The sequence below is a fragment of the Silurus aristotelis genome (assembly GCF_946808225.1).
Source record: "Silurus aristotelis genome assembly, chromosome: 12".
NCBI lineage: Eukaryota > Metazoa > Chordata > Actinopteri > Siluriformes > Siluridae > Silurus > Silurus aristotelis.
In genome coordinates this window covers 8,097,082-8,113,387 of record NC_139585.1, presented here as the reverse complement: position 1 = coordinate 8,113,387, position 16,306 = coordinate 8,097,082, and the positions used below count along the sequence as shown (strand labels likewise).

Sequence of the window (16,306 nt, the reverse complement as noted above, 5' to 3'; positions counted from 1 at the left end):
ATATAAATTTGCAAATATTTCAAATACACTTCTTTCACGTTGTGATTATGGGGTATTGTTTGTAGAATTTTGCGAATTTAATGCATTTTGGAATAAGGCTGTAACATAAAATGTGGAAAAAGGGAAGCGCTGTGAATACTTTCTGGATGCACTATACCTCTGTCAGTGACGATCCCAGTCGTGGTGGTTCCCTGATGAAGAAGTGAAGTGGGCTGTTCTAGAATGGCTCAGGTGTACTGCCAAGTCTTTCTATGTTAAATCTTTCCAAGATAAGTGTATAAATGCAGCAGGGAGATATGTAGAAAAATAAATGCAGTTTCCACTGCTCAAAGATTTTTTGTTTATTTTATAAACTCAAAACTCCCGGTTTGACTTGAACACCCTTGTAGTTCCATAACTGTTGAACTTAACTGTTCATTAAGAAGCACTTAAAAGCAAAACTGTCAATAGCCACACATTTACATGTACACCTTTGTGTCATTCCGATTGAAAGATTCTTTAGACTGTTTACATGTCTCCTTGAACTGCCACCTTAACGTGGTGGAGGGGTTTGAGTACTCGAATGACCCTAGGAGCTATGTTGTCCGGGGCTATATGCCCCTGGTAGGGTCTCCCAAGGCAAACAGGTCCTGGGCGACGGGTCAGACTAAGAGCGGTTCAAAACCCCTTATGAGAGATACTACATCAGGGACCGTGACGTCGCCCGGTATGGCGCAGCCGGGGCCCCACCCTGGAGCCAGGCCCGGGGTTGGGGCTCGTATGCGAGCGCCTGGTGGCCGGGCCTTCCCCCACAGGGTCCGGCCGGGCTCAGCCCGAAGGAGCGACGTGGGGCCGCCTTCCAGTGGGCTCACCACCTGCAGGAGGGACCGTAAGGGGCCGGTGCTAAGAGGATCGGGCAGCAGTCGAAGGTGGAGGCCTCGACAACCCGATCCCTGGACACGGAAGCTAGCTCTAGGGACGTGGAATGTCACCTCGCTGGCGGGGAAGGAGCCTGAGATTGTGCGTGAGGTTGAGAGGTTCCGACTAGAGATAGTCGGGATCACCTCTACGCACGGCCTGGGCTCTGGAACCACACTCCTCGAGAGAGGATGGACTCTTTACAACTCTGGAGCTGCCCATGGTGAAAGGCGTCGGGCTGGTGTGGGTTTGCTTATAGCCCCCCAGCTCAGCCGCCATGTGTTGGAGTTTACCCCGGTGAACGAGAGGGTCGTTTCCCTGCGCCTACGGGTCGGGGATAGGTCTCTCACTGTCGTGTGTGTGCCTACGGGCCAAACGGCAGTATAGAGTACCCGGCCTTCTTGGGGTCTCTGGGAGGGGTGCTGGACAGTGCTCCGACTGGGGACTCCGTCGTTCTACTAGGAGACTTCAATGCACACGTGGGCAGCGACAGTGACACCTGGAGGGGCGTGATTGGGAGGAACGGCCCCCCTGATCTGAACCCGAGCGGTGTTCAGTTATTGGACTTCTGTGCTAGTTACAGTTTGTCCATAACGAACACCATGTTCAAGCATAAGGGTGTCCATCAGTACACGTGGCACCAGGACACCCTAGGCCGCAGGTCGATGATCGACTTTGTGGTCGTTTCATCTGACCTGCGGCCGTATGTCTTGGACACTCGGGTAAAGAGAGGGGCGGAGCTGTCAACTGATCACCACCTGGTGGTGAGTTGGATCCGATGGCGGGGGAGGAAGCTGGACAGACTCGGCAGACCCAAGCGTACTGTGAGGGTCTGCTGGGAACGTTTGGCCGAGCCTCCTGTCAGAGAGATCTTCAACTCCCACCTCCGGCAGAGCTTTGACCAGATCCCGAGGGAGGCCGGAGATATTGAGTCCAAGTGGACCATGTTCTCCACCTCCATTGTCGAAGCGGCCGCTCGGAGCTGTGGCAGTAAGGTCTCCGGTGCCTGTCGAGGCGGCAATCCCCGAACCCGGTGGTGGAAACCGGAAGTAAGGGATGCCGTCAAGCTGAAGGAGTCCTACCTGGCCTGGTTGGCTTGTGGGACTCCTGAGGCAGCTGACGGGTACCGGCAGGCCAAGCGAACTGCAGCCCGGGTGGTTATCGAGGCAAAAACTCGGGCCTGGGAGGAGCTCGGTGAGGCCATGGAGAAGGACTATCGGCTGGCCTCGAAGAGATTCTGGCAAACCGTCCGGCGCCTCAGGAGGGGAAAGCAGTGCCCCACCAATGCTGTTTACAGTAGAGGTGGGGAGCTGTTGACCTCAACTGGGGATGTCGTTGGACGGTGGAAGGAATACTTCGAGGATCTCCTCAATCCCGCCGTCACGTCTTCCATTGAGGAAGCAGAGGCTGAGGGCTCAGAGGCGGACTCGTCCATCACCCAAGCTGAAGTCACCGAGGTAGTAAAGAAACTCCTCGGTGGCAGGGCACCGGGGGTGGATGAGATCCGCCCTGAGTACCTCAAGTCTCTGGATGTTGTGGGGCTGTCTTGGCTGACACGCCTCTGCAGCATCGCGTGGCGGTCGGGGACAGTGCCTCTGGAATGGCAGACCGGGGTGGTGGTCCCTCTTTTTAAGAAGGGGGACCGGAGGGTGTGTTCCAACTATAGGGGGATCACACTTCTCAGCCTACCTGGGAAAGTCTATGCCAGGGTACTGGAGAGGAGAATACGGCCGATAGTAGAACCTCGGATTCAGGAGGAACAATGTGGTTTTCGTCCAGGCCGTGGAACACTGGACCAGCTCTATACCCTCTACAGGGTGCTGGAGGGTTCATGGGAGTTTGCCCAACCAGTCCACATGTGCTTTGTGGATTTGGAAAAGGCATTCGACTGTGTCCCTTGCGGCGGCCTGTGGAGGGTGCTCCGGGAGTATGGGGTCGGGGGCCCTTTACTAAGGGCTGTCCGGTCCCTGTATGACCGAAGCAGGAGCTTGGTTCGCATTGCCGGCAGTAAGTCAGACTTGTTCCCGGTGCATGTTGGACTCCGGCAGGGCTGCCCTTTGTCACCGGTTCTGTTCATAATTTTTATGGACAGAATTTCTAGGCGCAGCCAGGGGTCGGAGGGTGTCCGGTTTGGTGACGACACGATTTCGTCTTTGCTCTTTGCAGATGATGTTGTCGTGTTGGCTTCATCAGACCAGGACCTTCAGCATGCACTGGGACGGTTTGCAGCCGAGTGTGAAGCGGCTGGGATGAGAATCAGCACCTCCAAATCCGAGGCCATGGTCCTCAGTCGGAAAAGGGTGGCTTGCCCACTTCAGGTTGGTGGGGAGTTCCTGCCGCAAGTGGAGGAGTTTAAGTATCTTGGGGTTTTGTTCACGAGTGAGGGAAGGGTGGAACGGGAGATTGACAGACGGATCGGTGCAGCTTCTGCAGTAATGCGGTCGATGTACCGGTCTGTCGTGGTGAAGAAGGAGCTGAGCCGCAAGGCGAAACTTTCGATTTACCGGTCAATCTACGTTCCTACTCTCACCTATGGTCATGAGCTCTGGGTCATGACCGAAAGGACAAGATCCCGGATACAGGCGGCCGAAATGTGCTTCCTCCGCAGGGTGGCTGGGCGATCCCTTAGAGATAGGGTGAGAAGCTTAGTCACTCGGGAGGAGCTCGGAGTAGATCCGCTGCTCCTCCACATCGAGAGGGGTCAGCTGAGGTGGCTCGGGCATCTGTTCCGGATGCCTCCTGGACGCCTTCCTGGGAAGGTGTTCCGGGCGCGTCCCACTGGGAGGAGACCCCGGGGAAGACCTAGGACACGCTGGAGAGACTATGTCTCCCGGCTGGCCTGGGAACGCCTTGGTGTCCCCCCGGAAGAGCTGGAAGAAGTGTCTAGGGAGAGGGAAGTCTGGGCATCTTTGCTTAGACTGCTGCCCCCGCGACCCGGCATCGGATAAGCGGGAGAAGATGGATGGATGGATGTTTACATGAGATATTCCTCTAATCCGATGTTTTGTTTTCATGTGCCGGCGATTTCAATCGGCATGACTTTGTGACATGCGCACATTAGCCAGTGTACTGTGTCATGCCAACATGGAGTTCCATTATTTCTTATGTGCGCTATTTTAATGTAAAATGTTTCTCAATCTGACAACAGTGTGGATTTGTAGACATACTACTGCTGAAAAGTGTGAGGAAAAGACGGGTGCAGAAAGCTAGGGTTTTTGGTGCTTGTGCATCTCTAAGGAGCATCTACAGTGAGGAAAATAAGTATTTGAACACCCTGCTATTTTGCAAGTTCTCCCACTTAGAAATCATGGAGGGGTCTGAAATTGTCATCGTAGGTGCATGTCCACTGTAAGATACTTGATCTAAAAAAAAAAAAAAAAATATCCAGAAATCACAATATATGATTTTTAAACTAGTTATTTGTATGATACAGCTGCAAATAAGTATTTGAACACCTGTCTATCAGCTAGAATTCTGACCCTCAAAGACCTGTTAGTCTGCCTTTAAAATGTCCACCTCCACTACATTTATTATCCTAAATTAGATGCACCTGTTTGAGGTCGTTAGCTGCATAAAGACACCTGTCCACCCCATACAATCAGTAAGAATCCAACTACTAACATGGCCAAGACCAAAGAGCTGTCCAAAGACACTAGAGACAAAATTGTACACCTTCCCAAGGCTGGAAAGGGCTACGGGGAAATTGGCAAGCAGCTTGGTGAAAAAAGGTCCACTGTTGGAGCAATCATTAGAAAATGGAAGAAGCTAAACATGACTGTCAAGCTCCCTCGGACTGGGGCTCCATGCAAGATCTCACCTCGTGGGGTCTCAATGATCCTAAGAAAGGTGAGAAATCAGCCCAGAACTACACGGGAGGAGCTGGTCAATGACCTGAAAAGAGCTGGGACCACCGTTTCCAAGGTTACTGTTGGTAATACACTAAGACGTCATGGTTTGAAATCATGCATGGCACGGAAGGTTCCCCTGCTTAAACCAGCACATGTCCAGGCACGTCTTAAGTTTGCCAATGACCATTTAGATGATCCAGAGGAGTCATGGGAGAAAGTCATGTGGTCAGATGAGACCAAAATAGAACTTTTGGGTCATAATTCCACTAAACGTGTGTGATGAGTACCATCCCAAGAACACCATCCCTACTGTGAAGCATGGGGGTGGTAGCATCATGCTTTGGGGGTGTTTTTCTGCACATGGGCTAGGGTGACTGCACTGTATTAAGGAGAGGATGACCGGGGCCATGTATTGCGAGATTTTGGGGAAGAACCTCCTTTCCTCAGTTAGAGCATTGAAGATGGGTCGAGGCTGGGTCTTCCAACATGACAATGACCCGAAGCACACAGCCAGGATAACCAAGGAGTGGCTCTGTAAGAAGCATATCAAGGTTCTGGCGTGGCCTAGCCAGTCTCCAGACCTAAACCCAATAGAGAATCTTTGGAGGGAGCTCAAAGGCCAGAAACTTGACTGATCTAGAGAAGATCTGTGTGGAGGAGTGGGCCAAAATCCCTCCTGCAGTGTGTGCAAACCTGGTGAAAAACTACAGGAAACGTTTGACCTCTGTAATTGCAAACAAAGGCTACTGTATCAAATATTAACATTGACTTTCTCAGGTGTTCAAATACTTATTTGCAGCTGTATCATACAAATAAATAGTTTAAAAATCATACATTGTGAATTCTGGATTTTTTTTTTTTTTAGATTATGTCTCTTACAGTGGACATGCACCTACGATGACAATTTCAGACCCCTTCATGATTTCTAAGTGGGAGAACTTGCAAAATAGCAGTGTGTTTAAATACTTATTTTCCTCACTGTAAATCCCACCCCTCCATCCTCAGTGAAGCAGAAGCATGTGGATGAAGGTCTGTAGTGAGGATTGGTGGGAGCGGGTTTATTGATGTAATTAAATTACCTGAAATGGAAACAAAACTTCTGCATGAGTCGACGGTCATTCACACGTTTGTGTGTAGAGGTATTTATGGCCCCGGAAGAAGAGATCGTCAGAAATCCCCCGATTATTCGTGTTGCGGTTGTTTCATACAGACTCAGAACAGTGTTGTGGCAAATAAATGTATTGTTCGCAAGCGCACAGTAAAAAAAAAAAAGTTTGCCTACAAATTCTGCAACAGAATGATGTCAGGTAAACAGGAAGCTTCAGAAATCGCATAGAGATACGAGCTTATCCACGGAAGTAATCGATTTAACGCGTTTACATGGCAGAATTTATGTTCGGTTTATAGAAAGGTTTATCCCACCTCAACTCAAACTCCGATTAAGTTGTTCACATGGAGCATTTTCATTCGGATTTGGATTTTTAAACCAATTACAGTGCTCCATGTGAACACACCTAATTGTAATCGTAGTCCTAAGCCATTGTAGCAGATTGTTAAAGTGCAAATCCACCTGTGAGCTTAAATGAGTCGATCCTTCTATAGGATCCTTTTTTTTTTTTCTCTTCCTTTGAAACCATCCTCCGGTGCAGCAAGTGGTGAGACTTTACAGTCATGTCTAAATGGGACAACCCAAAGCCCAGCATGTTATGATTAGAGGAGTACGTTTGCAGGGTATTTTGAAACTTAGTCTGAATATGTGAGTCCACACCCAACACCAATCCAGGACTAATCTGAGGGTGAGGTTCATGATCTCAGGTTTGTATTCAAAGAAACAAATGCTGAATTACTGTACTGAATTATAATTAAACACAAAATTAATGAATTGTAACAAAAATATTACATTTTAGTACTGAGTTATGATCTATGATAAACATCTTAACAGCACACCTCAAAAATGATTAAATGAATGGACATTTGGTGCCACTCAGATGAGGATGGGTTTCCTTTTGAGTCCGGTTTCTTCCTCAAGTTTTTCCTTGCCACGGTCCCCACTGGCCTGCTCATTAAAGATAATCTTGCATTTATATGGAACGAAATTATAGGCATTAAACATAAATTCCCTTGCACAACTTTATAACTGCTTTATCTCTGTAAAGCTGCTTTGAGATGATGCCCGCTGTTAAAAGCGCTATACAAATAAAATAAAATAAAAATAAGTGAGTCCATTTACATATTGCAATCTAATCACTCACTAAATTCTAATTGGAGACAGTTAAACTGTTAAACCACTTTTGTGCAAGCGGGTTTGCACAACTGGCATGCACTGTGTTTATCTGCGGTGTTCTTTCTCTTCACTGTGGTCCAAACATTCAGTTCTGACGTTGTACAGAAACAAACAAGGAGTAGCTCGAGTTTTTTTTGTTTATTTATTTATTTATTTTTAAGTTGTGCAGGCCTGCAAGGGTCGTGCATTTTTCATAATGATGCGAACTCAAGTGCAAACTTGAAATGTTCATTACGTGTTTAAAACAGTCAGGAGAGAAAAGAATAAACCATAGGGAGGATAAAATATAAAGGGATTTACTTATTTATGTGAAAGGAACGGGAGTTGTAAAGGGGACCGTGTGTGTGTGTGTGTGTGTGTGTGTGTGTGTACTGCATGGGCGTCCTACCTTGGCCCTTGTGATTGACCTCTTTGGCGCTGATGACTTTATTGATGACGCTCTGGAGGAAGTCGTTCTCTCCTGCCACCCTGGGTGAAAAACGGGAGATGTTCAGCTGCCTGTGGCGGATGGCGTCATCCAGCGCAAGCCTGGAGTTCACACACGATGACGGGCAACACACCACAGGGAGGGAGAGGGAGACGGGGAGGGGTAGAGAAAGAGCCAGCAATAAAGAAAGACAAATGAAGGCAAAAAAAATTAAAAATGAAGAGTGAAAGATGAAGATGAACAGAACATGAAGGAGGAGAGGATGGGAGGATGATAAAGGGAATAGGGGAGGAAGGGGAGAGAAAAGAGGGAAAAGACCAAAACAGTGATGCAAATACCATGACAGGAGACAAAAGCCATTTTGTTAGCACACAGTGATCAAGGGTGGGTAATAAAAGAGACACAGAGAGAGAGAGAGAGCAATTTAAGAGATGCGCCCACTCCACTCTGAGCCCTGACAAGACACACGCCTGAAGAGACGTGTCCTAATTCTGGACAAGAAGCTGCCCTGAGGGTGTGTGTGACAGTGGCTGAAACTCATGTCCCTAGCACCAGAAGGACTAGCGATCACAACTTAAACAGGAGGGACACACGGCGAGAGAGGAACCCTTGTGCTGTGTGAATACTAAGTACAAGTACAAAAATGCTATATATTATTAGTGTATTCAAGTATGGAAGCTGCATAAGCGTTAGTGTGAGCTGAATATACGCAGGAGAAAGCGTGTTTAGGTGTGTGCATGTCTGTGTGGCCAAGAGCGTAAAAATACAAACCACTGATAAGCACACACACAACACAACAAGAACACAAACCACAGACAATCTTCTACAGAATCAGGTTGTAACAATTCCTTTTAAAAAAAAAAAGAAAAAATGAAAGAAAAAAAATTAATAATTGCCCCCGATGCAAAACCTGTTTAAACAATATACATTTTAGAAACTAAACTGGAAAAAAACATCTTTACACTCTAAATTAATCGTCGCACCACGTTTATAAACACATGCTTTTTATAAGCGATGGTGAATTTGGAGTCATGAATTTTTTCTTTTCTATAAACATTAAACTGCAGGAACAATTTGGAGTTCCAGGTGTAGTTTACGCTGTAGCAAGCAGGCAAAAAAAAAAAAAAAAAAAACATTATTCCCCATGAGACGAGATATGAAGCCTGTTGCAGTTCCAGTGAGAACCCTTTTATGTAGAGCTTGTTCTACATATCCTTTATCCTTTTTGGGACTCGTCAACAAAAAGAAGCCAAGCCAAGACTATTGGATGAGTGTTGAATTACATAAAATTCCTTGCTTACAGTCCAGATACACAAGTAATACGAGTGAATGGTGATCGCTGGTAGCTTGTAATAGTTTTATTGCTTTAAGCAAGACCATTATAAGTGGTCATGTTTGGCGCAACAATGGTTAACATGACCACCTTGGACTCGTAGTTCAGGTTCAACAACTTGTTTTTTTGAGGGAGAATAAATGCACATATGTTTTTCTAGGTTTCAAAACATAAAATTGGGAGAAAAATGGCAGCAAAGCGACACTACAACGCCGTGACCAATATCCTGTGATCCTGTCAAAATGTGAGCGTGTGGAGAAAAAAAAAAATGGCCTCTCAATTCCCTCTTTTCAATGTCGAATGCCCCTGAACTGCCTATAATTACCAGCAGTTTCAGCATAGGAAGAGAGATTTGCTATAATACGGATGTGAAAAGTGACCGTTGGAACTGCGGTCACTAACCAACAGTTTTAACACTGAGGTGTTAGCAAACACTGCTAATAAGAAAACCCTACCGAGCAGAGGCGAAACACAATTTTGACCACAAACACCCTACTGACAAGATAGCTCTGGGCTAATGGTGTAAATAATTAGATTAGATTAGATTCAACTTGTCACTGTGCAAGGTACATGTACAGAACCAATGAAATTCTGTTAGCATCTAACCAGAAGTGCAAAAGTGGCCTATTTACAGTAAATAGCAGTAAAGGTAAATAATTAGCACATTCTACCATGCAGATTCACCAGTCAGAGAATTCAACCTCATCATCTGCTTATGGTTCACAAAATGCTTGTAATGTACCAGGTCAAAGTGAAAAATAAAAATGATCTCAGATTCTTTCTCTTCCATGTACTGGCTTTTTATCTCTATAGTAAAGATCCTAAACACCATTGCTAAACTGTAAATCTCAACACCTACTATTTATACATACTGTCTGACATCCTGGCAATTTTGTGCAACTGTGCAGTTACTGTGGGCTATTTCTTTTTTAACGAATCCTGACAGACTTATTCTGAGACAAAACTGCAGTATATCATCAAGACAAAGCAAGAGGCTCAGAAAGAGAACTAAAACAAGCATCTGTAACACCCATATTTCCTCCAAATCACCTTTTGACCTTAATTTAAAAGCAGTCTATTATCATAAACATCTCAAAGAACAACATCATCTCAGAAAGCGACTCGATTTCTATGATCTCTTCTATCTCTTGGCAGTACAGTTAATGGCCTTCACATCCTCTACACTGGGCAGCTCCTAAAACGACATGTCCGTGGAGACCAGAAACACACACTGGTACTGAATGTATGCAATACGATAACTTTGGAGAAAATGCTTCGTATCGGAGGAATGCATGGGGGAGGGGGAGTAATTGCTTCCAGTCTCATCCAGGCCTGGTAAAGGTTAAAACGCCGGCAGGCGCGCTAAAAGAGTTCCAATTAGAGCGAGAAACCTGGGAGAGAAAGGGTTACTTGCTCCTCATGGACAGGAGTTAATGAGTTCTGCTTAATTGAGCCAGGAGGTAACAGGCAGGAACAAGCGGTCCAGGCTATGGCTAATCACGTACCAGGAGCTTTAAACTACAGAAAACCTAGCGTGTGTGACCCAGGAGGACGCCCAAGGCGCAGGGTAGGAGTTAAAGGTGTCGGCTCCGATCACCTTTAACACCTGTTCTTTATGCTTTATTCACGGCTTGGTTTTAATGCCCGTGCGCTTAAAACGTTCATATGCATGGTTGTGCCGTGCACGGTTAAACCGTCAGAAACGCCGATGGTGATGCGGCGCCACAAGTAATAGACTTCCTGATGAATGTATACTACTTGCTCTTAGTGTATTTAGTTTTCTAGGAAAAGGAGCAAGACATTCTAGCAATGAACAGCATCATGAAATCCCACCCTGTTTAACAAGAATAAAATTCTTTCCCCTTCAACCAAGGATTACACGGCCAAAAGCATACCAGCAAACAATGTCTGCTGTTAATCAGCTGATAGTGTAAAGCAATTACCTACTGGGCATTTAATTCCTTGAATATGAGACAAGGACCAGACCAAACCTCTTTTATTCTCTAGACACATTAATGAGAAATCGTGCCAGGACAATACAAGTACAATTGGTAATGCATAAGTGCATTATTCAAACTGCAAGTGTGGTCATAATCCACGATGTTCAGAAGGCTTCATTAATACTCACGGCTGAAAAGGGATGAAGTGCTGCTTGTCTTCGTCATCCATTTTTCCAGTGATGATATCAGTGACATCCATTACTGGGGGGGGGGGGGGGGGGGGGGTGGGGGGGGGAGAAAGAATACAAAGAAAAAAAAAAGCAAAAGTTAGTCAATACTGCAGGACAGGATGTATTGGGTCTGTGGTGGTTTGCAACTTTAGTCAAATGGCCTCCTTCTGTAAAATTAAGCAGTTCTTGGCTACAGCGAGTGTCTGCCACAGTGAGAGCTGGCGGTTACTTGTGGGTTTTGGAGACAGTAGGGTGCTGATAAAACCACCACTGCTGAGGTGCCATTTTACTCAGCTTCAGTACTGTACTCTGAGAAAAATTCTTTTTGGAAAGGTGAAGAGGAAGGTGAGAAGGATGGCAGAGAGGGGGGGGGGAAATGATGCTTTTCTCCTTCCCACTTCAAAAAGCTGTTTGATGTCGAAGCTGACAGTTGCACATCCTCCCACATCATCCTCCGTTCTCACATGCATTGGGGGAAAAAGGAAAAAAAAGAAAAGAAAAAAAAACCACTCAGACCACATCAAAGCATGAAGGCTGTCTATACACCCCATCGGATTACAACACCGTCACAGAATATACTGTATATGCATCCCATGGATATAACCGATATGTATATTGTAATATGTATATTATTCAGATATAATAGAAAATACAGATCTGTATAGGACGTATACACTTTTTCCAAAGTGTGATATAAAGCTTCTTTGACTATCTGGTTGCATTTGCGGGATCATCTTTAGTAACTGTCTGATCCCGTTGATGCTGTTACAAGTTTATTGATATTTTGGGAAATTACCAACAAAAATACCTAAAAAATAATAATTTTAATAATCAATCAATTAGGGGAAAAAAAACAAGATTTCTGATTAGGCCACGCCCACTGGGTGTGGGCTTTAATCTGAACAGAGAAACAAATACGGATATGTGGAGAACTAAACAGATAATAGGATTTTGTGATAGCCTTAATGTATCCTAAGCACAATAGGTGCCCTTTGAACGCATTACATACAAACACTGCGTAAAGCCTGACAAATTGACTGTAGAGGAAAAAAAAGCAATCGCATCTGTGCCAATAAGCACATCAAGATGAACCCACTGAGTTCAATCTCCTCTTATCGGACGGAGAAACGAGAACTGATTTTCTCGGGTGATGAGCAGTCGGCTGAGAGCCAATCTAATTAGTTTGCTGTGGAGCAGCCATTTCTGCCACCAGGGAGAAATCATTCACCAATTCCTCATTCTACTCCTATGACCTCTGATTATCAAAAATCTTCACGCGACTAGGTGAAAAGCTTTAAGACGAGATTGTTCACTTCCTGTCTCGCAGGCAAAAACACAAATAATTAACAAATTAGAGAAATTCAACTCTTCATTTTACGATTGGGGAAGAAAAATGCTCACTGAAAATACTTCAAATACTTTACACAAAGTATTCAAAGGTGTAAATATTAATTATTATTATAGACTTAAAGAGTAATGCAGTGCACTGATTGGTCAATCATGACACCTGATTAATTGCTAGTGTCATAAGAAAATTATGCGAAAGTCTTCCATTTCTCAAATTTTAAACCTTTTTTTTTTTTGTCAGGATTGCATAATGTGATTTCCAATTTTTCCTGTTTCACTATTTATTTATTAATTTATTAAGATAAGGAAAGTGGAATGGTGGATAAGCTGTTGGAGTTCTGAGGAGAAGGTTGTCGGTTTAAATCCAATCACAACCAAGCTGCTACTGCTAGGGCCCTTGAGCAAGGCCCTTAACCCCAAGATAAATGAAAGGAGCTGTCGATAAGGGCATCTGCCAAATGCCAGATAAATAAAGGTTTTTAATCACTGCCATTCAATTCAATTTCCCATTTAGAACATGTGATAAAGGTTTTACAATATATAAATTTAAGTTAAATCCTAAACGAATTCCCAGTCACTCTTTTCCCTCAGTAGGATTAATGGTGTGTCAACTTTTGTAGTCGAAAACCATTTTTGATAGATAATAAGTAATGGCCCCCTTTCAGCCCTTTTGCAATTAAAAGTTTCACCCAAACTAAAATTTAACTGGCAACATTCAGACGCTTTTGCTTAAAAGAAAATAATAAAGAGCTGCTTTTTTCGAGCGCACAATCCCAGGAGAACTACTCCTACGTTCACATTTGTGCTACATAATGTGTAAAGAAGCCTGTAAGGCAGTCTGTCGGCATGCAGAAACCCCGCTGTTGCGTTACAGCTATCCGATGGACAAAATGTAAACCCTTCTACAGTTGCTTGGATATCTGGAAAGTGTACTGCCTTAGAGGAAGCGTGTAATCACAGTTTACCTGCCACTCCGAAAGGCCTTCGGAGCCCGGACGTCAGCTTTTTAGTGTTGTTGTCTCGCAGTTCCATGCGCCCAACTCGAACAATCTGACACACAAAGCTGATTTTCTCTCGCTTCAGATCCTCGCTGCCCAGATCCTGCACAGCAGCCACAAACACACAGCATCTCATTACACAAAAGTATCCTCGGGTCTGCAGAGATGGACTAAGGAGTGCTTCTGAAAAAGGAAAATTGGAATCTTCTGTAGGCTCAGGGTAGATGTGCCAGAATCAAGTGTCTTGTTAACACTGGAGTTTATTCCTTATCTTGCTAGGTGGCGAGGATGACCTATCCACTGATTGGACCTTTTCCAGTGTGTATAAACTTTCACCAAGTGCGCTCTTATGCAGGGTAATTTGTATTGCCCTAATGGTGTCTGATTGGTACAGTGTCTCATTTCCCGTGGTGGGATGTCGAGTTCACATGGGGATAGAGCTGCTACTCTCCATTGGTTCAGTATACTATACAATATTCTAATCAACAGTGGGGGGGCGATGGCTCTTCGTGAAATCAGGTGGTCTGCTAATTCTGATTCCATGGTCTCTTGATTGAGGTGTAATTAGTGTAACACAATACTGTAATTATGATGTTAACCATTGAAAAAAAAAAAAAAAAAAAGAACAAAACAAAACAAATTAAAGTCTGACTTCATAAATACTGTAATTACTCAACTGGGACACAATGCCGTCTCTGGCAAAATGGTTTGGTTGCAGTCAGTAAACGCTTGGTTGATTTGTTGAATAAATGTTTACAATTGGAGAGCTACCTCTATACTGTAATGATAGACTTTCTACAATTGGGAATTTAAAAAAACATAGCACAGGATGGGGAAATTAATGTATGGGGGGAAAAAAATAAAATAAATTACAAAGAAGTCATCTAAATGAGATCTTTCCCCTGAAGAACACTGGACATTAATTTATTTAGACAAATAAGCAAAGAGCAGAAGAGACAAGATGGATACACACTGTGAACACAGCTCGAAGGTTGTGAAGCTGATCTATGTCTTTGACCAGACCAGAGCTGGACCACCGGACAAGATAGTTTTCGCTGAAAAAGAGAACACATTTCGGTTGGGCTTCGTTTGTGCAACATTAATGCCAATGCAAAACCTAATACAATTTGGAATTATTGATCACTGGGGACTTTGCCACCTCCTACACCATCCTCATTACTGTATACACAAGGATTCTCTTCCTGGCAAACACTATGCTGTTCCAAAATTCTAAATCACAGTGATTGTGTGTAACGATATTTTAAATTAATATGCATGATTCATATTATTTTGCCTTATGTAGTTTAACAGGCATGATGTATACAATACATAGGCATTCTGATCAGCAGTCCTATTAAACACAGTTTTCCCCCATATGATCTGCGTTTTGTGTTTAAACCTTTTACAAATGATGATGGATGACAGTTTGTGCATATTTATACCAAAATTGAGAACTTGCGCATGGACCAATAAAATATTTCTTGGAGAGAACAAAAGTACCATTTGCATTTATTGTAATGGGGTGCCAATTATTTTGAGAAGACATTCTAAAAAAAGAATGCCTGGTGAATTTTTTGCATAGACAATGTAATTGTGTGCAAAGTTACATTTTATACAATCATTTCAGGCCTGTTACATGAAAGGGGATAAGTGGGGGAGACTAAAGGATTCCTAAAAGAAACTGCCCAAAAATCCCCATAAGAGATTTAAGAAGTATAATTTGTATACATTTTTAAAAAGCCTGCATTACATTTTGAGTTTTTGAGCATGTGCGTGCACATACACACTACTTAGAGCTACATGTTCCTATATTTAAACACTTCATGCTTTGTGGCTTTGTGTGCACGCGTCTGCTCTGTTTAAGAAGGTAAGCGGGTGCCTGTTCCATTTTCTGATGAGCATGTGCATATAATGTGTCGGTACTGAGTGTTTCCCTAAATGATATACCTGATGAATTTGTACTCATTGGAGTCGTAGAGAGACATTAGCACCTCAGCGTCCTCTCCGATCTTGCACACCACGTTCTTCAGCGTCACGAAAAGAGCGAATGATGGCGTGGAAGCAAACTTGGCCTGCCGACTCAGATCCAGATTCTGTTTCTGAGACTAAAATGGAGGGGGGAAAAGAGATGGTGGATTCACAGGTTTTATTAGAAATAATAGTAAATTGAAATACATTCCCATCCACCCCATTCTCAAACATTTAAACATCAACAACACCAAATTCCGTATTCTGATCACAAAACTGAGCTAATTACTGAAAAGTCATTCCATCTACACTACAGGTTATAACACTGCTTTCACTGCCATCACCCAACATAAATCAGAAAGGAACCTGACAACTTGAAACGATAGTGTTACTGGGCAAGTTGTTGCCCAGTATATATTCATGAGGACAAGGAGCTGGTTATCTGAATTCACACTACACACAAAACTTTGGGGTGCAAACTTACTTTGTATGTTGAATGTTCCTGCATGGCAATGCCCCTGGGAACAAATCATGCAAAATGAAGATACATGGGTTGGAGCAACCTGTTAAGTCGCCTGCAACAGAGCTCTGACATCAACCCTAATAAACCACCTCTGGAATTGACTGGATAATAGGGTAACTGAGCAAAATCTTCACAAGCACACTCCAAAAAGTAAAGAAACATCTTCCCAGAGGAGTTGAGATTATTATAACAGCAAATACGGACTAAATGTGGACTGGGATGGTTCAAAAAGCACAAAGAATCTTATTTTAAGGTGGTCCACAAACTTTTGTTTGTGTGTAAAGTGTATATGAACCTTTGAAAAATCCACAGAAAATAAACCTAAAATGCCTGAGAAAAACAACTGCCACAAATTCATGCTTGTGTAATATTCACTGTAATAAAGGATGTGCATGTGTAAAAGAAAGAGTAGGCTCCAAAAAAAAAAAAAAAGGCATACGATCACATCAGCTGTGCAGTTCACCCAGTTTCCTGAGTCGGTACAAAAATAGAGATCATGCCTCATATACAG

The 16,306-nt window shown here is 43.9% G+C and overlaps 1 protein-coding gene across 2 annotated transcripts in view; it reads right to left on the bottom strand.

The window, feature by feature from the left end:
• The window catches only part of dock1 (dedicator of cytokinesis 1), a 291,553-nt gene that overhangs the window by 233,298 nt on the left and 41,949 nt on the right, over nt 1-16,306 (bottom strand). The window contains exons 8-12 of one of the 2 annotated variants that reach the window (XM_083556371.1): nt 15,252-15,409; nt 14,278-14,359; nt 13,272-13,407; nt 10,918-10,990; nt 7,418-7,557 (exon numbers count right to left, since the gene is read on the bottom strand). In XM_083556371.1, the coding sequence (XP_083412497.1) occupies nt 7,418-7,557; nt 10,918-10,990; nt 13,272-13,407; nt 14,278-14,359; nt 15,252-15,409 (589 nt within the window). The remainder of the gene's footprint in view (nt 1-7,417; nt 7,558-10,917; nt 10,991-13,271; nt 13,408-14,277; nt 14,360-15,251; nt 15,410-16,306) is intronic. The other variant, XM_083556372.1, reaches the window with a different exon arrangement.